The sequence below is a fragment of the Contarinia nasturtii genome, unplaced genomic scaffold (assembly GCF_009176525.2).
Source record: "Contarinia nasturtii isolate CC-2019 unplaced genomic scaffold, AAFC_CNas_1.1 Cnas_scaffold_695, whole genome shotgun sequence".
Taxonomy (NCBI): Eukaryota; Metazoa; Arthropoda; class Insecta; order Diptera; family Cecidomyiidae; genus Contarinia; species Contarinia nasturtii.
Window position 1 is genome coordinate 9,120,946 of NW_022198046.1, and position 24,417 is coordinate 9,145,362.

Genomic DNA, 24,417 nt, shown 5'->3' on the forward strand with positions numbered 1-24,417 from the left:
TCTCTCTCTCTCTCTCTCTCTCTCTCTCTCTCTCTCTCTCTCTCTCTACAATATGCGTAATAAACAAATCGCGCGAATGAGGAAATGCAATGAAAATGAAAAGGAAATGAATGTTTTCAAATTTGATGAATTCCTGTGCAAATCCAATGATTTAAAGCGGCCATTTGGAGTTCGGACAGGTGCAGTTGGAATGGGCAATTAGTTTTATTAAGATAAATTTCGATGTGATTTTTCAAAATATTCAAGTATAATTTATATCAACTCGGACACCGGTGTTAGTTTATTCTCTCTCTTTCTCTCAACGGCGATGAATTCATTCATTCTCAAGGGCGCGAAATTCTTTCACAACGACTCCGGTGCAACGGTTAATAATCACCGCTTCATAAATGTAAAAAAAAGCCAATGGCATAGGTAGAAATAGCACAAATCACTTCGGTGCAACGATAAAATTTATTGTTTGGAAAATTGGTGTGAAATGAATTTGAAATCGAAGTCATTTCTCTGGCATTCTGCAATGCAAATAACAATGTTATCTGCAATTGAAAAAAAGAACCTATCATTCTTCACGTGTAGGCACAGTGAATTTTATAGCCTTGAGAACGTTCTCGTTGAGCACGAACAATGACTGAGCTGTCACAGAAGTTGGACTTGTTGAATATGTGTGTTCTAAATGAAGACACCATTAACGAAAAAGACAAAATAAATAAATAAAACAAGTATAAATCGTTGAGTTTACGGTACTTGATCATATTTTTTTTTTCCAGCCATTAATTCGTGAAGAGGAGCCATTCAATGAGGTGCATTCGATGCATTTTGAGCCATGCGCACTCGCATCAAGTTAGCGGGCCATATACAATTTTTCATTTTCTCACATATATATATGCATCGTTGCATAATATCTTGTGTTTAGATTTAAATTATGTGTTAAATCGGTTTAGATGACATTCGAGGAAGTAAAATGTGAAGTCAATGCAAATAGAAAATGTACAGCACTTCAAATGATCTGATGTGGTGCAATAACCATCTCTCTTTGTTTGTGTGTTGCAATTCGAATATTCGCGAATTTCTTCGAAATTGGAAAAGAAAAACGATTGGCGAATTTGAAATGCTCCATTTTACTTGTACTTTTTTCTGTCTTGAAACCAACACTTTTTATCATATATTGTGCTTTGAATTTAGAAGTGCGCATATAAAAAAAACACCATTCGTGATATCGTGATGCTGAAATTAGTGTTCGGATATACTCAACGAAGAAAAAAAAAATATTATTAAAATAATGGAATTTGCATTGTTAAAACTATTCGTAAGCTCTATAACACTTGTAAAACTTTAGAGCGTATTTAAGTTGGAGTTTTTCTTTCGTTGGAATTTCCATCCAAGCTATTATGATTGGATTTATGCATTGGCTGCTGCCAAACACGAGTCGATTCGCATTCGCCAGCAATTAATGATCTTGATGCTTTCAGTCGAGACCATTCCGTATATTTTCGCCTTCAATTGAATGCGACACAAAATGCTATTGAGAATTTGGTCTTCGCCAAGGTAAATCTCAGGCGAAAAAGAAAATCAGAGAGAAAAAATACAACAACAACAACGGCAACAGTCATTTTTCTTTTCAGCATACGGGAAACAGTGGAATTAAAAGCAATTTGAGGCCGACCAGTCGAAATGTGCGCACACACTGACAATGAGACGACGTTTGTTTACATTCAAATTCGAACTATTTTTATCCCGCAATCATAACAATAATATAAGAAAAACGGCAATTTCTTGTTGTTCGTTTCGTTTTATTACTGTTTGTTAACTACCATCATGCATAACAAATATCTTTTTCTCTTCGCCTCTCTTACTCCCTCTCCCTCTCTCCCTCTCTCTCTCTCCCTCTCTCACTTGTTCATTCAAACTCGGTTTGTGCAATAAAAGCGATCATCCAACTGCAACGCATTCAAATTGCCTAGTTGCATCAGGCAACAACAACAACAATAACCACAACGGCGGCAGCAGCAGCTCACTGTTCGTTGTAATCTGATTACGATTAGTTAGTGTTGCGGAAAAAATATATGTTGTCATTCATGATTTCATGAACACCTCTCGGTTAATTAGCACACAGCGACCGAATGTGCATTACACTTTACACTGATTTGTTTTGTTTTCTTCTTATTATTATATTTTGTTGTTGTTTTTGCTCTAGGCGCGCAAACGACTCGGTAAAAAGAAAAAAAAAAGAACCCAGAGAATAAGAATAGAAATGAACCACAAGTTAATGTCTCTCTACCTACACTTTGGTTCATGGAATGCGATGGTCGTTTGTATGCCTTGTTAGAATTGTGTAATGTTTGCTTGATATCCGATCTCGACCGGTCGAACCATCATAAAAATGTATTCACTTTGACCGAAATCATTCCAAGTAATTGCAAGAAAATACGCTGCACAAGCAAAGCACTCGAAATCACTGTCTCTTTTTGTCGAGTGATTGCATTTCACGATAGGATGGAATATATGTTTGCCAAACAACGTATAGACAGTGTTGCTTGGTGCTTTTCGTTTTGTTTATTAATAATCATAGTTCTGATTGAAGTTTTGCTCTCGTTCGACGAACGATACACACGCTAGAAGCCGTAGAGATGGTAAAAACGCGACACCGTGACAATGCATTTAATTCGTCTTTGGCGAATGCAAACATTTTCAACACTTGAGAATAAACGACCCGCTGATATCAATGCCACATGACACAAATGATGTTTGCATTTTTATTTTCATTCGTTTGTTTTTCATTTCACTAATTAGCCCATTTTCTGCGATGCGCTAAATTTTTCCACTGCTATTTTTTTGATAAGAGATCTTTTTCACATGTTTATTACTTCCTTTTGGAGTATTTTAATTTGATTCGTTTTTTTATTCTTCTTCTGCCTGTTTATTGTTATTTAGATACGATTTTTCTTTCATTTTATGTACACTTTTGACACATTGTATGCATGTAAAAGGTAAACGAGTAAAACGGTTGATTTTTTATTGGGCTTCTTTTGAAAGTACTTTTGACTTTTAGGCAAAATATGATGTGATAAGGAAATGCGTTGAGACATGTTCTCACATTCCACACGATTATTGTATTACTTTTGTATTTGTGAGTGTGTGTTTCTTTCATACGCACCAGTATATAAACAAACTGTGCAAATTGTATTTATTGAGAGAGAAAATGGAAAATAGTGAAATGGACGAAAGAACTGACATTATAAAAATGTTTCTTTTTTTGGTGCTGTTGTTCTGTAAGCATTATTAATTTACGATAGGTAACGGTAACCTTTCAAGATGCTTTCCCTTTGATTTGCTGACAAGACAAGAACGCTTCGGCTTTAGCACACATATTCCCAATTAATGTCTCGCGCTTGTCAAACCGCGATTTTGTCTGCATAGAACAACGTCCAAGACCCAAATATGGCCAACCGTCAATGCCTTGTGAAACGAACGTGATCGACGATTGATCAAACGGACGCGATTTGAATTCAATTTTTTTACTTCGCTCTCTTCGAATCGGCGTCTATGCATCGAAGCTGTGAAAGACATGACATACGGAATGAGTGTAGACACCGGAATCCATTTAAATTACACTTTTGAACTGTTTAAATGCACAATCAATCCAGTTTAATGCGAGAAAATTCTCAGAGATGATAAACGTAACACTTTTTTTCTCTCGATGAGAATAACAAATCGTTTTTTTTTCAATCTATCACTAGCAATGCTCTCTTCATATGGTGTTAGCACAACGATTTGTTTGGAGTTGTTAACGATAAACGAATTGATTTGGTGTCAAAACGAAAGTGAACGCAATGAAAAACAAAAATATGAAAAATATGAACACAAATTGAACGAAATTATTGTAAATTCTCACAAAGAGGGTCTAACTGTTTTGTATTGGCTGAAAGTCGTGCATCAGCTGGTCGCAATTGCATTTCATAAATGTATGGTCACTAGTTCGATCCTACACTGGTTTTTATTGAAGGCAATGAAAAACATCATTGATTACTGACGTCCGATTTTGTTCATGAATTATGATGGTCATTAAGTTAAATTGGCTTCAAACACGGTTTCTTTGATTTGGTTTGCCATTGGATTGTCTGTATGTGGTCATACATATGAAATGGCTTATTGCAAAATGATTAAAAGAAAATAAAATTGAACGAAATGAGTGGAGAAAAGACTGGATAGAGAGAATGAGAGTTTATGTCTAAGTGCATTTTGTGGAAGAGGAAGAAGTTGTGCGCATTCACATATGCACACACACATTCTCCAATCACGATACGTTCAATTTGAATAAAATCAGACGGACAACCTGAAAACCGTTTATAATATTGCAAATGGATTTCATTCATTTCAATTGATGCATCCGAGCAAATAAATCTACAAGGATATTGAGTTCACCCAACAGAATTGCATAATATCGCTATATATGTGAGTATATGTGTCGCTCAAATATGCCGTAATTTGAAATCATACACGATAAGTATGTGCTGTGCACTAATGCACCATTTGTTATTGATTTGATGTGCAGTGGGCAAAAATGTACACTTATGAAATATGCCTTTTTGACTTTGACATTGTACATTGCATCTTAAACACAACACAACAAAACACATTCAAAATGCCTAAATATGGACGTAGGAAGTCTTATGGAAAAATTTATTGACAGATCGCGCACGCTCTACGTGCATTCCATGACAATCACATACAAAACGATTAGCTACATAATCGGTGTAAAAACAATTCTGTACACAAGCGATTGCCGCTAGATTCCATTTCCTGGTCGATGTCAAATCTAACGTATTCTCTTGAAGAACGTTATTGAACATTTCGGTATGTGTATTTTTTCGTTCACTTCTTGATCATTTCAAATTGAAAATGTCGATTGTTTTTGTGAAAATAATGCAGCAAATTAAACTTTGAAGTGATTGTGGCACGTGTCTGGGTAATTAATTCATAACATTTAATTTCTAATGAAAGGCAACAATAAAAGTTTAATGATAACATTTTGACATTTTATGAATTTGCACTCTTGACAACAAATCAAATTCAAACTAAATAAATAATACAAACCGATGAGCTTCTTAACGTATTTTATTAGAAAAGAGATTTTCATCTAAAATGGCTTGACATTCATTCGAGTGTCAGCAAAAAATGGTAGCAAAATTGTCAGAAACTTGAAATATGAAACATGAAAATATGATGAAGGCACCAGATGATTGTTATTATTCAATAAAAGATCGCTGAGTATTGCAAAAAATCAACAACAACACCAACAACACATTCGTTTCAAGTCAATTCAAAATGAGAAATTATCATGCTGATGTTAACACTTTAGTCCGCAATCTGAGCGGCTTGAGTCGAGTGATTTCGGTTGTTTTTTGAATCTCTAATGATATGTAATTATCGGTTCAAGCACATAATAAGTTCAAATTATTCTTTACTTTTGCACCATTCTACAGCATGTCGATTTGTTATTGTTGCTGGAATTGCCGCCAAAAGAAAAAGAACCGAAATAATGTTATACCTATACATTTGAATGGGCTGCTATGCAAAGTGGAAGATTCATTTTTTTTTTTTCATCTCTGTGTATGCATGGTGATCGGTACTTTTGGCCTACGGGTCATGTAAGATATGCCAATATCGAAAAGAAAGAAGAAAAAGAAAACAAAGAACCACATATTGTAACAATTAGTGTGTCATTCAACGGTGCTTGGTGCTTGTTTTGTGTGGACGTTGATGTGTAAAATCATGTTTGATCTAATTTTTTACCTCGTTTCGCTGTGAAGTGTGCGCTCGCAAGTGTACGAGCCACACAAAAAACGGACTGTAATTTGGCCGCGAGTCACACTTTTACCTTTGATTTGTGTATGCGTTATATACCATAATAATTAATCGAATGTAAGTTTTTCGCTCTCTCTTTCTCCGTAATTTTATCTTCTCCATTGAATTTGCATGAAAATGGATTGACGATGCAAAATGCCATCAAAACACATTTCATCAAATCATCCGGAATGTGGTAATTTTTCGTGATCTCACTCAATTACAATATTGAGCCTATCACCTCATCACCTCGTCTATCTGTGTTTTCATTCGCGTCATAACAAACAACGATTTCGGTTTTCTTAGAAAAAAAAAACACCTAATTTTGAATTGAAAAAAATGAAATTTATAGCGGATTTGCACGTATCGCCGCAAGTCACTTCCAAGTATTTAATCTCTGTTCAGAACATAAATAATTCGGTAGGATCTGGGCCATTTTATGCTCTACAGAGAACATTTGTAAAACAAAATCCACAAATCATTCAAATAAAAATTTAGGTCTACGGAAATTTGTAGCAGCTTCATGTACAAATCTTGTTAGCACAAGAAAATGCATAGAAATGTGCGCTTGAAGGAAAAAGTGTTGATAAAATGCATCGATTTAGTGCTTTGTGGCATTCAATACATCGCAATGAATTGGGTGGTTGAAAATGGATTGAAACGTCGTTAAATAAATTATTTCTAACGGAAAACGTAGCACCATAAAGTATATATTAGAACCAACTGCATCGAATAAACGACAACTTAAGCGCTACCGCACGAACAAGACAATTGTGCACAGTGATGCCAAACGAAAGAGCTTTGCCTATTTGGTTTTATGCTATTGCACAAAAGCGTTAATGTCTCATTCTTCAATTGGAATTTTTAACAAGATCCACATTACGACATGTAATTTCCGATTCTAGCAATGCGATTGCAGCAACGATTTCACAAAAAAAAAAACACGAAACAAAAACACCTAATCGGACAGCTGTGATCTACTGTTAGCTTCGACGGTAACATCGTGTTTCTACTGGCTGCAGCCACACGAGAAAAAAAAAGAAGAAGAAAATAATTGAGTGTAAATTGAATAAAGTGTAAATATAGTTTATGTGTTGTTGGTAATAGAAAAAAGACCTTCAAGGAGAGACGAGAAAAAGAAAAGATGCCGTCGAATGAGATAAAGACATTTAGTTGTTCGACAAATTCCTTGCTCACATTCCACAAATCATTCGTTCAATGCCATTTCGTTTCATCTTCATATATATTAATTTGTCCGGGGCAAATGCAATTCAAACAGTTCGTTTTTCGTGTGTGTGTGTGTTTGCGCGTGCGAAGACGAGATAGAGATAGATAGAATAAAAAGAGATTTGTTCATATCATTTTACTATGTGCTCGGCCACAGATTGGCTACTCTCGGGTGTTTGCATTTAATTTCTCGCTTCCTAAATTACTAATGCTGACCCAGGAAATTTATTGGTTCGCATTATATCTACGCCAATGCCATACAATTTGCACACTCGCATATCTAAAAAAGGTAAATAAATAAATGGCGCCATAACGTAATTTGTACGTGTGCGCGTGCGCATGTGCGCAATCGAGTTTGCCGAACGCGAACACACACACTCATCATCCCATCGCCAGGCGAGAATAAATCGAGCACGCGAGCAAATGAAATCGACTAATATTGCATGGAGGGATGGACAAAGAGAGAATGATGAGGCAACGAATCGTGCAATTTATGTGCAATTTGTTCTATGTGCGATTCAATATGTTGTTAGGTGCTAACACGCATGCGGCATGCGTTTTACATTACAAAACTGTTGAACTTGGATACAAATTTTTTTTTTTCATCTCTCTAAAACAACAAAACTGATTTGCCTGGTGCACCAACGGCAGTGGCCGAAGCATAACGTATAAGATAAATCGCAATCATGTTAATAATTTTCATCGGTTGTCTTCAAGATTATCTCGACTCGTTTTTCATGACATTTATCTACTTCAGCACGTACTGAACTTGTCAGTGTATTGTGGTATGTGTGTGTGCGCACGTTCGGTCAGCGCGCTCTATTCAATGCGTAGATTTATGCTGCACCATGCTCGTCGTCCGCTTTCTATAATCTATGAGCATAAATGCCGATACAAAAACAATGATAAGTTGTCGTAGAATCGCCGGTTGCCCGTTGCTGCGGATGCTGTTGTTGCCATAAGAGAATAACACACCATAACCATATCTGATGTGATCATTTCGCCGTGCGAATAAATGATTTTCTTCAATTGGAAATTTTAATTTGAAATTGTTTTGATGCATTTATTTCTGTCAAATGATTTGCTCGCATTTTGCTTTGCACCTTGAAAACCATGCAGAATGAAAATAAAAAAAAAAGAGAAAAAATATATTTATCCATAAAGAAGCATAAAATAACAATCTAAATGAGACATCAGTTATTGATACATTAATCAAATTTTGCACGTTGTGTCGGCCTTTTCTTCTTCTTTTTCTTCTAATGAACCGGTATTTTCAGCGGCACGAACAGACAAGAACACTAATTACGGCACATTTTGTTGTGCTTCAAATGATGTTCGCTTGTGATTTAAATTAACATTTGAATTTGTTTTCATCGTAATTCATATCAATCTTGACCACAATTATTTTCAAATCCCATAAATTTCTATGGTTTAATATGTAGAGCCAATTGGAAATTGCTTCCGTTCGGAACAGCAACCCTGTTCTAAATTGAGACATTTTCAATGATATATATATGTTGTATGCAGATTAGAAAATGTAAATATCGAAGAAAATTCATGAGCTGTGCTTGAAAATGGCCTTGAAATGGAGTCATTTTATGATGCAAAACAATATTTTATTTTTATCTGTTTCGGTGCATGTACATTGTACAAAGCCGATCACATCGGAACAGATTTCCACCACTGAAAGCGAAAACACATCAAACTATCATCTTAGTCTGGTGGCATCATTTTCTCGGTATTCATTTGATGACTTGATGATGGCACCAGTGGATTTTTGTGACAAGTTGCCTTGCAGCATTTGCATAAAATTCACGTAAAACCGCTTGTGTTCCGTTTTATTTATATATATTTTTTGTACGTTTCACCTGAACCAATCAAGTGACTCAATCCCACGAAGCCATCGGCCGATGACCACAAGTGGCAATTTATGCATGCGCCTCAATGCAAACAGAGAATGTCATATATTGACAGATGTAATGGAGTACATTGGAAACTTCAATTATTTCGTTTGTCATTTTAACTAAACCATTGTCATCGCATTATTCAGAATACATGCGTAAGCGTTGCGTTCGAAAGAAGAAGAAGAAGAAGAAGAAAAACCAAAATGCACACACAAACACACTCAAGAACAAAGAATCCGTTTCTCAAGTTCACTTCCAGTTCAACACTTCAGTTGTCAAATTAATGTGAATGGGAATGATTACTTACATAATCGCTTGTGACAGTGACAAGCGAACAGTGTTCTCTCATTGCAAATGCACATTGCAAACGAAAAAGAAGAAATGTACGTAAATTTATTCGTTTATTGCATAGGTTTTGCTGTGCAATTGCAGTATAATTCATTCCATTTTGACATGCTGCAGGAGAAAAGACTCTCTAAACGACCCACTCTCCTTTCAGCATTCTGAAAGCATTCAAAGACCGTTGCTCGAAATGTGCAGCGATCGTTTCTTTCGCTCTTTTGTATGCAATCTATATTCCGTGTGGCAAACCACTTAAGCACACGTTTAAAACATTTAAGCCATTCATCAAACGACACTCCAAAAGAAAATTCCGAGAATGAACAAATTGAAATCGCGTAAATACAAAAATTCTCTCTTTTGATTTTTATTGCTCATGTTTATATCCATAATTTGATTAAATTTTTTCTTGCTTATTGGGGAATAAATTTGTATAGCCATTCAAACCGTGCCACAGTGCGATTTGACGAATGGCCATAACTGCATACAGAGGGAGACATACACACCGACCCGAATGCGAACAAAAAAGGAAGAATGATACCAAAACAGATGAAGATGATGTTATGCTTGCGCGTACATAAAACGCAATTAAGACAAAAAAGAAAGACAAAAAAATATACTCATGCGAGAACCCGAAACATAAAGAATAGGAGTAGTAGTAGTAGTCAGATGATGACGATCAAAGTAAAATTGATAGAAAATATAAAGGTTGCTAACCCGATTTTGTGCCTATTATTAGAGCATTCTGTTGGTGCAGATGTTGTTGGGCTCGTATGTATGCTTCGGTAGAGTGAGAAAGGAAGAGAATGTGCAAACGAAGCAGAGATTCAGTGTGTCCTTTCAAGGCCGGTTGTTATTATCGAATAACTAACACATTTTGATTTCGATCTGCATTTCATTCTATTCGTATGTTATGCTGTTTCGTATTGCGATTTAACAATATCGTATATCTGATGATATGCATCAGCAGCATGTCTACATGCGCTTTTTCTGCTGAGATACGCATTCAAGTGCGCACGTCTTCATTACGATGCGGCGTATTAACACAATTCGTATTGAGTCTGTGTGTCGATTGAATGTGCATTTATATATTGATTGCGATTCGAGACGGTGATTCCTTTTTCCATTGTTCCATTCATCATTCTTATTTCTTTTTTTTATTATAACAATTTTATCGCTTTTCAGTTTCAAATCAACGAAACTGAAAAAAAAATTAACGAAAAAGAAAATCGACGTGTCGTAATTTTGTAAATGATCTTTTATTGATTTCGTTATTACATGCGGTTCGATTGAAAACGAAAAAAAAAGAAACATTTCAATTCATCGTGATAAATCTTCATAAAAATAATTATATTTAGGGCGCTTATCTCTCAATAGCTAATTTATTAATCGCTCATCAACTGACTGGATGAGTGAATTGTTGAACTTTTTTTGTGGTAATCTTCATCGCTTGGTATCAATTCAATACAATTGAATCATGTTATGTATATGATTTGTCCCGATAATTCGCATTGATACAACATTAACTCATTCATAGACCTGCACTTAAATATCCAATTACGGCTATTACCAGTTTAATAAATGGCTACATTTGACTCTTTATTTCTATTTAAAACGCAGATTATGTCTTTAGCCAAATCAAGATTTCTTATTTGTTTTTCGTTTTGTTTGTTTGTTTGTGTTATTGTGTGTGCACTGTTGTGTGCGTGTTGTAAAAGATTCCTTCGACCATATCACTTGCCAATGATGTATCGTTTTATATCGTTTGCTGTAATGCGGCTTTATTGTTGTCTATCTCGGTTTATAAAAGCCGGAATCGACGTTTATTGTAAGTGGACAGGTATAAATATATAACTCACATTTTCAATTCGAATGAAATTCTGGTGGAAAAAGGACAGACGATTCAAATGTCATATAATGTGTGAACGATCTTCAAATGCACATGATTTTATTCAAATATGGAGATAAATAAACTCAAATTACTATCCTTTTATTGGCATATATTCGATTTTGATTGGAGAAAAATGAGCACAAGAATGCCTTTTTTTATTGACAAATTGGTATTACCGTAAAAATTGATGTTTAATGTTTAGAGTGAGTTGCGTTTTATTCATTTCATTTTAATTTATTTTATTTAATGTTTATTTGCAGATTACGAAAGAAAGGAAACAGAAAAAAAAGCAAACAGCAAATATGTACAATATAAGCCGGATAATTGTGATGCTGTGCACCGTTTCAGCGGCAATGTGCACAACATTGCCAACCGATACATTGGCCGCATCAATAGATGAAGTTCAAAAGAAATTTTCAGCAGGTGGAACGGCTGAAAAGCGAATCATCAATGCCAATGCTCGAATGACGGAAATTAGTGAAAATAAAATAAGCGAATTAAATAATAATGATGATGGCAAAACGGCTTCGAGTGATTTTGAGCCGAAGATCAAGGATAAAAATCGAAATGATAAAATGCTGGATTACTATCGATATTTTGCACCTACGGCATATCCAATGCCGTATGTTCCATATTACAATCCATATTATCAACAGCCTTATATGTCAGCATTTTATTCGCCTTATTACTCTGGTTCGATGATTGATCCAGCAATGCAATCGGCCGATGAATACGATGAAGAATACTCGGACGCAAATGATATCGATAGCGAAAATGATGATGGATCAAGAGCAAATAACAAACGTCGACCTGGTGCATCGAAAAATTCACCGATCTTTTATATTCGATTACCACCGACACCGTATATGTTCGTACCTGGCATGGGCTACATATCGCAACCACCAACCATTCAACCACTTACACCACAGTATCCAATCAATCCATTTATAAATTTACCAATTACTTATCTTAGGTAAGTTATCAATGCCATTATATGCCAAATTTAACAAATATTAAAATTAAAATCATATATTATTATGCTCTTACTATTTTTAATAACAATTAATTTTCGTTTTGATAAATAGCAATGCAAAACCAACCGGAGTCTTTCCATGGAATCAACAACCTTCGGCCAATTTCGGTGCACCACAATTTCCATCGTATTTGCCGCCACGGCCACAAAAGCCATATCGTCCAAAGCCACAATTGACACCCGGTCCAGACTCAAAAATCACACATTTAGGCTCATATCTATTTAACGGTCGTCCCGAAAGTATCTATCTGATGCCACCATATAATCCATATGCATCACCATATCATTTGCCAAATCCATATCAAGCCGCCGCTCCACTTCCACCAACACCATACAATCCATACGCACCCATTTATGCGCCGCAACCAGCATTACCCAGCTATTACTAGACCGATTCTCGATCATCAAAATGAAAACAAACAAAACTAGTGCATTTTTTCAGGATGCTCTCCGAGAATGAGACGTATTTATTACACTCTTAGCATCTACCACATGCAAAGGAAATTAGACTTTCTATTATTATTTGTTTGTAGTGTGTACTCTTGAGGTACTCTTGAAGCAATTATCAGCGGCAATTTTTCTTTTTTAGTAAACATTTTCATAGAACACATATATTAATTAAGAGCTTACCGAATTTTATAAGAAACAGAAGCAAAAATGAAAACAATGAGATTGGCATTTCAGTCATGGATCGGCTAAAGAGTTGATTGACGCGATGAATAATAAAAATTTAACTATGATGAATATGCAATAATATTTATGCGATTAAATGTAGATAGTATAGTTTTTAATTGGATTTGCTGCTCTGTAGACTGTAAGACTTTTTCATTACGTAATTAGGAACAATAAAAGCATTGACATTGCATATTACGTATTAGGTCCTCGTTCTCATCACATACATTTAGATTATTCTAAGAATCGTCAACGCTTTTACTATGAATAAAACGTTATTTGTATTTCTACAATGAAAAATATCGCATATCCCGTGCAATGCACAATTTCAATCAGACATTTATTTTACCTGTATGCTATTCATTCAGTTCCAGTTTGGACGCATTGTCGAAAGGTAATAAATATAACTGAGCTATGACCAAGACAGTATACTCTTCATCCTTAATAGAGTTTAACAAATATACAACGTTCTTCCGTCACATCGTACAACTTTATTTATTGGAATTTATTTGATTTCCTACTTTTTTCTTATCTCTCAGCACTTTCGAAACATTTTCGGATTTTATGCGAATTGGTCAACTTTTCACGTCAATTTTTTCCTCCGCAGCTTAGTTTTGATTAACGTTTCCTACTTTTTTCTTTTAATTCTTGAGGAATGGAGAAAAACGTTTGAAATGAAAAGTTCACGACGTTGTGTTAGAGCTCTTTCAAAGATAATTATCGTCATTGTTGCATGGTATAAAAATAATACTTGATTCATTCACAACAGAAAAAACCTTTCAACAGCATCACACGGTTTCGCTCCATCGTTGAGTGGAGATACATGTGTGTTTTTGTTTCATTAATATGTGTACAATAGATAATATCAAATCCCTAGTCAAAACTGGTTTATATTCACATTTATGCTGTGACCATTCGGTAAATAGTCATGGGAGTTCAGCATGCGAATGAATTTTTTGAGCAGACCACAACAATAAAATCGTTATGTTCAGTAGTAATTGTGCTTCTGAAGGGTTTAGTCTTTGGCAATTTCACTTAAAATGAAGTTCTACTTTCTCTTGGTTTTTTCATTAATTTTACCGTTTGCCTATAATTACAACTTACCGACTTCTAATTATCAATCCGATGAATTGATGTGTATCAAATACTTTTTGAATAATTCAACCGATTTTTCGCATCACAAGCATCTTATTCTCTTACTTATGAATGCTAAATCAAAATCAAAGTTGGAAAATAAGTTTTTGAACACAGAAATTATGGTCCGCCCAATGAGTTTAAAAATCATAGACCATACGCAGACACAATTCGATGAAAAATCAATTTATATTGCATTCATGTCGGAGAGTGAAATCGAACACATCGGAAATTGGTTGAATGAAGCCAAAGGATCATTACATATCGTGTTTGATGAAGACGTCCCGGACACAAATAAAATCAAGAATAAATTCTTACAAACTGTTAACAGATTCAGAAATATTAGTGAAGAATTATTTTTATTTCTTCATTTAAAATTTGAAAAGAAGTGGAATTTGTATAAATTGGTGAATTTTGAAATGTTTTCCATTGACGAATGCTCTTTGAATGAAATGCCATCTGAAAATTTGAAACATCCACAATTATCATGTGGTAATAGTCTTCGTGTTAAAAGTTCAAATGTACCACCATTTATGAGTTTTTCCGAATCGAATGGATTCGAAGACGGAATTGAACATAATCTTTTACAATTGATTTCGAAGAAATTACAACTTAATTTACTCTTTGAATTTTTGAATGCAACAGCACAGCATGACATACTGCAGCAAATAATCAATGGAAATTTAAGTGAACCAAAGTTAGTTTTTTTATCTTTTTTAAAAATTATAAGATTTTTTTGGGGTTTCTTTTAAAAGGAAAATGGATTAATTTTGATTTTAGGGAAACAGATTGTCTGGTTGGCGGTTTATACAGCAATAATTATACGCAGAGATATTTCTTACCATCGATGCAATACGATGAAGACGATTTAACATGGTGTGTCAAACGAATGGAGCCACTTTCGTTTTGGCCGCAAGTGCGGTACGCTGCAACAAAGACCATTTGGATTTTGTGTTACACGGCTGTTTTCACCATTAGTATCGTTTTGATATTTCTAATGAAGTTTCATCGAGACCAATTTGGTTACATGAGCTTTAAATTCGACTACCAGTCACAAGAAATTGCACTACCAGCTGCGACAAATAGATTCTTTCGTCAAAATGACAAATTTTTTAAAATTCTCTACAATTTTCTATGGATTTTTTGTGTTTTAACAATGTCAGCTGTTTGGAATCTTACGCTTATTAAACTCATCACATCGCCGAGTTCCAAATATCAAATTCGAACTGTTGCTGAAATGATTGAGAATAATTACAATTTGATTGGTAGTCCATTTTCCAATGTGTCTGTTTCGGAAAATGTCAAGGTGAGTTTGAAGGAAAATGGTGTTTTTCATTGAATTTAGTAGATAAAAATGGTTTTTTGGGTGAAAAAAAAAAAAATATTTTCAGTTTCCCATTCGAATGAAAGAGCAATTTGAGATTTGTGTTGACATCGAAGAATGTTTGCATCGTTTTACTATTAAAGACCACAAAAAGTACGCGTTGGCTGTTTCAAGAAAATGGATAGAGCGGAAACAATTCGATGCATTGAATAAAATAAGTTGCTTTGAAAAAGCAGAAAACCTAAAAAATTATAGCGTATCATTGCTTGTACGAAAGGATTTTGGATGTATGAACGAAATAAATGAAATTATAAGAAATGCATTGGAAGCCGGTTTAATACAGAAATGGAAACAAGATGGACAATCAATCAAACTTTATAAAAATGTGAATGCTTTTAGTTCACATTCATATTCACGATTGAGCGATGTTATTGTGATTGCGATTGCCTTATTTATATCGGTATTGGTTATATTAGCGGAACTTGTCGTGGATAATCGAATGGAATCACTGAATCGCTACAATATCTCAATATTTATTTATAAATCATTTTGGACACGGAGACATGCTTTCATTCACTGAATGCTCGATTTATGCCGTTCTCATGGGAATCAATATCGCCGATAACATCGATTCAGTAAAATTACATGAATTAATCCATTAATATAAAAACTTTGTACTAATCGCACGATTTATCAATCAATAATTTCACTCACACTATATATACGTGTATGTAACACATTGATTTTGAAATAAAACTCCAGAAAAAAACACTTGCATTGAAAAAAGTTTTTACACCGAAATATGTTGACATATTTATTACAATGATTTTTGTTTGTTTCTTTTAAGAATTAATATGAAAATGAGCACAACCAATGCACTTGTTGGCAAATGCAGCGATCTACATGATATACGAATTTTTTTGTGTGTGTTTTTTTTAAATATTATAAATGTCAATACAAAGTAAATGTTTCTCTTCAATTCGAAAAATAAAGATAATTTTGAATATATCCTACGTATAAAGTGATAAACAAGAGAAAAAATACAAAAAAATATCTATTAATTAAGTTTCCATTTGCACTGCTTCGATACTAAATGAGCGACGGATTGAATATGTTTTATGTTCATACGCCGGTCATTGTCATTGCGATACGTCGGCTTCGAGTCAATTTTTGAAAGCTAAAATCGATGAATTTCTCATCGTTGTTACGTTGTGAATTGCCACGTGCGACCGTTGAATCTTTTGTGGTATCTGCACCGAATGGTATTGTTTTTTTAAATTTTGGCGTTGCACCCACCGAATATCCTTTGCTATGAAACAATTCTTGTGATGATGATGTTGATGATAACGATGATACGGACGATTTGTTTCGACTACGCAATGAATATCGTGACGGTGCGTCGTCCGTTGTGCCAACGCATTCCTGTAACATTTTTGCTAATTGAAAGTCTTCTTTTTCTTGTAACATTTTTTCGCGATTACTGCGCGTTCTTGTTGAATCACAGCATTTAGACGTTTTACGTGTTTGTACAGTTTTTGCAGTTTTCTGTGATCGTCCATTGTTTGCAATGGTTCTTGTGGTGGTGGTATCATTGTTTCGTAGCTCTTCTGACGATGTGCTCGTATCAAACATATCCTGTGTTGCTTCCGATTGACTATCTGCCTCGGCCAGCAATGGTTTTGATATTGTCGCTTTTGCACCTACACTTGTGCCACCAGTCAATAATTTACCGGCATTCAGTAATGGTTTTATGGCTTGAAAAATTACAAACGCCGACTTGCGACGCACCGACGTTAATTTCTTACGAAATTTTCTGTAATGAAAATGTTCCATTTTGGAATTAGTTTTGAATTTTTTTTTAAATTTCATAATTTTTTTTAAATCATATTCACTTACGTTTTAATTGGTTTGTAAATTTTCAAGATGTCTTTTTTTACATTTTTCTGTCTAAGCGGTGGTACGCTCACTATTTTGTCAGCACTGCTACTATATCGAATGAAAAAATAAACATAGATATAGAATTGATTGATTGAAATATACATGTGATTAGGGAAAATGTAAATTTGTGACACGCCAACTTACTTGTTTGAAACGGATAATGGCATTAAACAAATCGGCCGAAAGTGTGTCATTTCACCGAATACTCTAGCTATCTGTGCGTTTTCGTTGATACTATTCTCAGTTTTATATTTGGTTCAATGAGTATTTTTTTTTTATTGTTGATGTTGTTGATATATATCGACCTCCGTGTTACTCGATACTGTGCTTTCTGTTGTTGAATGTCGAATTGCCGTCACCAAATGGTTCAGTCAAAATGCGTTCGTTCAAGTAATTACACTATGTTCTCGGACTGTTATCGATGCAATTAGTCATTGAACCCATGTTCTTTGACAATGTATTGCTTCTAATCGTTAGACTACTTTACACACACTTCGATTTAATGTGACAGTTTATTTCTTACACTGACCTTTCTATGTATTTTCACTTTCTTTTTTTTTCACTCATATAAAATTCGACTGCATTTTCATGAGAACATTTCTGCCAACATTTCTAATTTACAATTTTGCACTGTCAAAAAAATTAAATACACTCTCCAGCTGAACAAAAGCTTTAAAACATTTTTAAAAAACACTGCAAATAGCGTCACGAGTCGGCTGTAGTATTCTCTCCTTTTTTTATCCAATCTCAAAACAGCTGACTAGCGTTCTTTGTACGGCACATATATAATTTGGACATCGATTTATTTGCAAAGTGTTGCAATCGAATTTCTTTTTTTGTTGCAATCCTATCAGACTCGCTGGTGGTAGATTAAAATTATGAAAATGTTGAGCTAAAAATGACAAACCAAATAGAAGTCACACACAAATTAATTATTTTTTTTTCGTATTTTAGTTGTATGTTTGACAGTCATTCATCATTTTCGTTTCTATTGTCGTTCATATATTCTCCATTGTTGTTACATATAATGTATGGTTAGGGTTAAGGCTTCATACAGATTTTTTTGTACTCCATACAATACACATACTCAATGTCGATTTCGAAAGCGAACCAAAAAAAACTCACACTCACCTGAAAATTTATTATCGTGAATATTATCGAACGTTTGACGCTCGTATGTAACTTAATTTAACTAAATGAAAATACTTGAATTTGAACTAAGATGCACACAAGTCTTATGATAAATCTATTTCTTTTTTCGGCTACACAAATTTACAACTTTTCAGTTGTGCTATAATAAAATACATGTCTTAATCTGTAGATCGCTAAATGTCAGTGTTGTTATTGAAACTTGTATTTTCGTAGAGGCCATTCACAATGGTCTCAGCGAAGACGATGCGTTCATGATAACTTCAGTAAATCCGGCAAATTTGACAGGTCGACATTACGTATGATGGCATTCTGCACACATGCATACACACATATGCAGATGCGAACATTTGTACGGCGAAATTAAAGGCGAATTCACACCAATGGACACTTTTTAAATTTGGAATTTCTATTAATTGCCATTGACTTTTAAATACTTTTGTTTAATACATTTTTTTGTTTTTAAATTTATTTCCAAGAAATATTCCATATCACTTCGTTCAAATTATTGTTGTTGTTGAACATACTGTATCAGTTTCTTCACTTATTTTTTCATTTCACTTCGTTCAATAGAGAACAGTTTTATTTCTAATTGATTTTTTTTTTTTCATGGCAAACTCTTCATTCGAGAAAAAAAAGAAATTTAATTGTAAATGACCCGGATACAAATGTTGAAATAAAATGCTCGAAATGAATTTTTCTTAAATCTCGTCAAACATTTTGGCAGATATAACGAAATGCTCGCAACTGTTAACCAATTTCAATTATATTTTGAATATGCTTCATAAAATATCAATATTGTATACATATTTTGAGTGACGACCACAATTTTGAAATTTTACTTATTTGCTTAAGTTGCTTTAAATATTATTTGAATAAATATTTTATGTGAGAAGTTGATTTGCATGATGAACAATAACTGTTTTGTTACTTTGTCTACTTACAAGACACTTTATTATGCAATGAAAATTACAAGAAATATTACAAACACCGTTGAGTCCAAAATTATGAGAAAGTATTCGAATAATACAAATGATCGTGCTTAAAAATTTGCTTTTTTCGGTTTCCATAGCTAGTGCATGAATATTCTAATCATTTATTTATAATATTAAATGGAACCAACTTAATGCAAATAACACAAATTTAGTTTTGTCAAGAAAAAAGTACTAAAGTAAGTTCGAATATTAGTAGTATTTTTCCCTTATCTGTTTCCAATATATTTTTAAATTATTGATGTATCATTGTTTTATTGACCAGTAGACTGTGAGCTGCTTGACGTGCACTTTGTCGTAACAATGTTAATTTGAACTGAAGCAAAACAACCAAATAAGTAGCCATAAAGGAAACATTCTGAAAAAATAAATATTTTAATAGTAAAAGATTAAACGAATTAAATTTAAAAAAAAAACTAAAATACCGAAGTAATGAGACTCCTATTGATGTCAGCATATTGATCCAAATTCATGATTGGTGGATTTTTCTGTATGGCAATCAAAAACATTTCAACTTCCTTTTGTGTTGATTTATCGACCGCTGTTAAATTCACATTCAAAAGGCGTGTTTGAAATTCGAGGCCAACCTGTTAAACAAAATCTCTATAATTTTTTGTTCTGAATAAAATTTCGCCAAATTAAAATTTTCTCATTTGTTAAAATACAAACCCGTTCACTGGCCATATGTGCTTTGTTGCAAATAATAAAAAGCAATGTCATGCAATAGACGACGATAATAAGTAAGCCAAGCTCCTTGAAAGTCGCTCCATGGTCCAAAATTTCCGACAAACCACCTGAAATTTTTTTTTATACAGATCAATAGTTTTAATCATATTAATATTGAAGAAATAGTTTTTTTTACGACTTTTATATTTAAATTGAGTCGAACGATAGCTTGCGTGAACCGCTCATACAAAATGCATGAACAATCTATGATATGAACAAAATTATGTATTACCATAAAGTGCGATGATGGTGGTGAAGAAAATTATGAGACAATAAATGCCATACATATTGGAATAAGCTCTGCCCAGTTGTTGCATCATGTGACTCAAATCAACCCACAAATGCCGATATTTTGTCAATTGCTCTGATGGCCTCGGTTGGCTCAATGATTCTTCTAATTTGTCCGACAGTAGTTTACTGGCCTCAGAGAATGCGGTGGTATTTAAATACCAAAGACAACAAAAGCCATTCAACATAGCAATGATGTGCAAATATGCAAAAATATGCCAGAATGTGAAATCGGGTTGAAAATAGTACTGAGAAATCATCATCATAAAGCTTAGCAGCCAGCTAGCCACACATCCGATCCAAGACATTGCTGACAATTGTTTGAATATTATAGGTATTCCGGTCACTCTATAATATTGTAATTGATCTGAAAACACATGAATGGCATTAAATATTTGATTCAAGTTTTTTTTTGTTTTTTTTTTTCTTGTATTACAAGCAGTCCACATATTTTTGAATTTGGCCACTTCCGATCCATTGCGCCATGATGCTACGGGTAATAAAAAATGCGGCAACAGCAAACTTATGAAAATAACATTGTAGATAACTTCATCGAAACGTTTTGCAGAGCTCAAGAAATTTTGGACTCGAGCCTGAAACGTGTATATGACGAGAATCGTCAAACAGCCATATATGAAATAAGCCCACAAGAAAACCGATGATCTCCTACGAACAATTGAATTCAAAAAATGTATGCTGTAAAATGGGCTCAGTGATCCAAAATATTTTCCGAATTCTCATCTATATATCGATCGCCGTCACTTAATCGACTTAGAAATACTAACCAATGATAAGTGGTGCGTGGTAATTTTTCACCTGAAATTTAAAAAAAAAAATCTTTTTTTATGTTGTTCGAGATAAAAAAATCGAGGAACGTGACAAAAAATGATACAACTTTTACCTGGTGCACTTCGTTTAATCGGCATAATTCCCATAATTTGAAAGAGAATCAATAAACTTTTGGTTGTTTTGTAAAACGAATCATATTCATCCAATAAATCCACGTCGAGCTCCACTTCTTTTGGTCTAATGTACAAATGTGTGGGACTGGAATTATCTGTACGGACAAAAATTCAGCCTATTAGCACTTCTTTGATAAATTAGAGTTTCAATGCTTCATTTTTTAGTCCTTTTCTCATTTTTTTTTTTTTTTGGAATATAAATATGAAAAGAACTAAACAGAAGCAAAAAATTTGATAAAAGAAACGAATTTCACCCAAACCTGCATGAAGCTGGTTTAATTTTTCACGATATCTCAGTTCGTCTTCAAAAAACTGACGTTGATTTGGATTGAAAACACCAAGTGGTTTATCATGGTCGTCTTTTTTTTCGGACATCTCTTAATTAAAGTGAAGTGTTTGAAAATTAAAACTCAACTGCATGATAAAATCGCTTAACTTTGGACTTATATAGCATTGCTTCATCAAGGTTAATGAAAAATCGATAAGTGATTCTTCACTACTGTGGGAATGTGTAAACATCTATTGCATTTTTAATAATGTTCAGTCAATAAAATAGTGACAAATAAACATGCATTTCATTTTCGGTTTTATTCAATAACATTTAATATTTCACATTCACCTTCACATATCTTGTGTATATTTTGATATCTGTATGTCAGTTGTGAATGTTATTATTTATCGAGCATTTCCCGACCCATATTTGCCGTTCCATTGAATATACTGTTCGAGATCGTCGGGTGAAACACTTGCGCGTACATTGTTTAATGCTTCGAGAAAATCGTTGTAAGTCACTGGTCGAACGCTGTCGGCCGAAATTTTAATCACGGCCGAAAATGACATCGATGTAACGGGATAGGAACACGCCTCTTTGCATAAATTTGTCATGTCCGAACCTGAAAATCCGTCCGTTTTTTGTGCAATATTTTCAATTTGCGCTTCAGTTATGCTGTGTTTCAATTCCGGAGACATGCTTAGCAATTTGAATATCATTTCTTTTCGGGCTGAAGTATCTGGCAATGGAACATACAGTCTCTTCACGAATCGTCGACGCGCTGCTTCATCGAGCTCTTGTGGTCTATTTGTTGCGCCGACGATTAGAACACGGTCTTTTTCCGCTGTCGATGTGCCATCAAGTTGTACCAAGAACTCCGTCTATCAATGCAAAACGAAAGAATTAATTCAATATACTCGGTGAAAAATTATGATTTATACCAACCTTTAGCCGTCTTGAACTCTCATGCTCACTTTCGGAACGTTGACAAAGAAGTGAATCCACTTCATCGATGAACACCACTGAAGGCTGTGATGCTGCTGCAACAGCGAATAGAGCTCGCACCATTTTCTCTCCTTCACCTATCCATTTTGACGTTAAGCTCGATGCACTGATACTGAAGAATGTTGAGTTTGACTGTGACGCAATACATTTTCCAATTAGGGTCTTGCCTGTGCCCGGTGGACCGAACTGTGTGTAAAAATTCAATAAATAATGAAATTCTGAAGAAAATTTAATAAAATTCCAACTCACAAGCAAAACACCACGCGGTGGCGCACGTATACCAGTGAAAATGTCTGGCCGGAGAATTGGCAGAACGACGGCTTCTTGCAGAGTTTTTTTGGCGTATTGTAGACCAGCAATACTATCCCAATCTGAAAGTAATATCAAAAACATTTTCAAATAATATCGTGATTTCAAACTTCATTTTAAAGGCATAGAGATATTCACCAACTACGTCACATTTGGTCACAATTTCATTTTGAATGGCTTCAATCATTTTGCTATCGACATTTTTCAATCTTGGATGATTCATATCGAATCCATCAATCGCTGGTGTGTCATTCATTTGATTTGAATTGTTTGCACTGGTATTTGAATTTTGTAAAGGTGACACAAATTGTCCGCCAACTGATCGTCGACCGCCCAAAGATTTTCGCAGTCCACCACTCGGTTTAACATTGTACTGCATATTTTCATTTTGATTATTACCCATTCCGTACTTTTTAGCATGTTGTATACTGAGCTCTTCGGTGGCTGTTCGGAAGCTATTTTGTGGCGCATATAAATTTGGTTCAATTTTCTCTTGTTGTGTCGTCGGTAAGTATGATGGTCGTTTGCTACTTTCATAAATATCATTGTCGGTTTTGCGCTTCGTAGCATAGATTGGATGAAATGCATTTGTGGTTTCAGCTGGTCTGGAGATGTCATTCTGATGACTTGTTTGGTTTTGCGTTGTTTGATTGTGAAATTGATTATTCAGTGTCGGTCGGTATGGCTGTTGATTCGGTGTGTTTTGATCAAATGCCGTCTTTCCTTTGAAGTTCATGTTGAATACCAAGTCACCGCTGTCATTAATACACATTTTTGATGATTCGCCCTTGGTGTTTTTTGACTCGTACGGTGGCTTTTGCGAATTTATTGTCGGCCGTTTTTTCATCAAATTAAAAAACTTATCAAGATCATCCAATAGCGCATCATTTTTACATGTGTTCTCGCACTTCTTCGACTTCAAAATGTCATCAAACTGTTTTGTATCTAGATTTGATTGAAGTGAACCTGGTGCTATTTGAACATTCATCTCCTTCATCATTTTATCAATATTATTTTGTTGAACTGGAGCCGATTCTTTTAAATACTGATCCAAATCGTCGGAAAGTATGTTACAAATTGTATGGTCATCGTATTTTCTGGTGAGAAATAATCATTCAAATAACTTTTTTGAATGGAAACATTGGTATAATGACACTACACTTACTGATTGCACGCCTCTGCGTACATTTGGAAATTTATTTGTCTCATCAAGTGCAGTTTTTTATTCGGATCAGTTTCTTTGTGCAATTGTGCAACATCATTTCCACAAAATTTCAAAAAATCACTTGGTTTTTTGCGTTCCATAATTTGGTTTTTTACGTTGTTTTCGATTGCAACACAAAATGTAAGCGCGCTCTTCAACAAACCGGTGCTGAAGAGTCAAACAACATTGAGCGAATTCAGTTTTGACA

The 24,417-nt window shown here is 34.4% G+C and overlaps 5 protein-coding genes across 9 annotated transcripts in view; 2 read left to right on the plus strand and 3 right to left on the minus strand.

Moving 5' to 3' along the window:
- LOC116341020 (extensin) overlaps positions 1-13,221 on the plus strand; it is a 26,694-nt gene extending 13,473 nt beyond the window's left edge. Inside the window, exons 2-3 of the mRNA XM_031767850.1 lie at positions 11,463-12,175; positions 12,288-13,221. Coding sequence (XP_031623710.1) covers positions 11,505-12,175; positions 12,288-12,624 — 1,008 coding nt within the window. The 5' untranslated portion in view covers positions 11,463-11,504 and the 3' untranslated portion in view covers positions 12,625-13,221. The remainder of the gene's footprint in view (positions 1-11,462; positions 12,176-12,287) is intronic.
- Positions 13,222-14,493: 1,272 nt separating this feature from the next.
- Positions 14,494-15,945, plus strand: LOC116340623. The gene is made up of 3 exons (XM_031767212.1): positions 14,494-14,738; positions 14,822-15,347; positions 15,433-15,945. Exons 1-3 carry the CDS (start codon positions 14,494-14,496, stop codon positions 15,943-15,945), a joined length of 1,284 nt encoding a protein of 427 aa, XP_031623072.1.
- A 221-nt stretch (positions 15,946-16,166) lies between these two features.
- LOC116340805 lies at positions 16,167-18,701 on the minus strand. Of its 3 annotated transcripts, none has more exons than XM_031767489.1 (4): positions 18,435-18,701; positions 17,448-18,195; positions 17,262-17,348; positions 16,167-17,178 (listed from the first exon to the last, which is right to left on the minus strand). In XM_031767489.1, the coding sequence occupies exons 2-4, from the start codon at positions 17,495-17,497 to the stop codon at positions 16,488-16,490; spliced, it is 828 nt and encodes a 275-aa protein (XP_031623349.1). In that variant the 5' UTR covers positions 17,498-18,195; positions 18,435-18,701; the 3' UTR covers positions 16,167-16,487. The 3 variants fall into 3 exon arrangements, with proteins under 3 accessions (XP_031623349.1, XP_031623348.1, XP_031623347.1); XM_031767488.1 differs by having other exon boundaries at positions 17,262-17,351; positions 17,448-18,162; positions 18,435-18,700; XM_031767487.1 differs by having other exon boundaries at positions 17,262-17,351; positions 18,435-18,700.
- Positions 18,702-19,475: 774 nt separating this feature from the next.
- Positions 19,476-21,866, minus strand: LOC116341245 (gustatory and odorant receptor 22). 2 transcript variants are annotated; one of them, XM_031768192.1, is made up of 8 exons: positions 21,681-21,866; positions 21,360-21,515; positions 21,244-21,274; positions 20,895-21,124; positions 20,403-20,825; positions 20,114-20,238; positions 19,870-20,031; positions 19,476-19,802 (listed from the first exon to the last, which is right to left on the minus strand). In XM_031768192.1, the coding sequence occupies exons 1-8, from the start codon at positions 21,793-21,795 to the stop codon at positions 19,680-19,682; spliced, it is 1,365 nt and encodes a 454-aa protein (XP_031624052.1). In that variant the 5' UTR covers positions 21,796-21,866; the 3' UTR covers positions 19,476-19,679. The 2 variants fall into 2 exon arrangements, with proteins under 2 accessions (XP_031624052.1, XP_031624051.1); XM_031768191.1 differs by having other exon boundaries at positions 21,675-21,866.
- Positions 21,867-21,989: 123 nt separating this feature from the next.
- LOC116341244 (fidgetin-like protein 1) lies at positions 21,990-24,373 on the minus strand. Of its 2 annotated transcripts, none has more exons than XM_031768189.1 (5): positions 24,171-24,373; positions 23,144-24,102; positions 22,946-23,067; positions 22,637-22,882; positions 21,990-22,572 (listed from the first exon to the last, which is right to left on the minus strand). In XM_031768189.1, the coding sequence occupies exons 1-5, from the start codon at positions 24,308-24,310 to the stop codon at positions 22,096-22,098; spliced, it is 1,944 nt and encodes a 647-aa protein (XP_031624049.1). In that variant the 5' UTR covers positions 24,311-24,373; the 3' UTR covers positions 21,990-22,095. The 2 variants fall into 2 exon arrangements, with proteins under 2 accessions (XP_031624049.1, XP_031624050.1); XM_031768190.1 differs by having other exon boundaries at positions 24,165-24,280.
- Between the last annotated feature and the right edge of the window lie 44 nt (positions 24,374-24,417).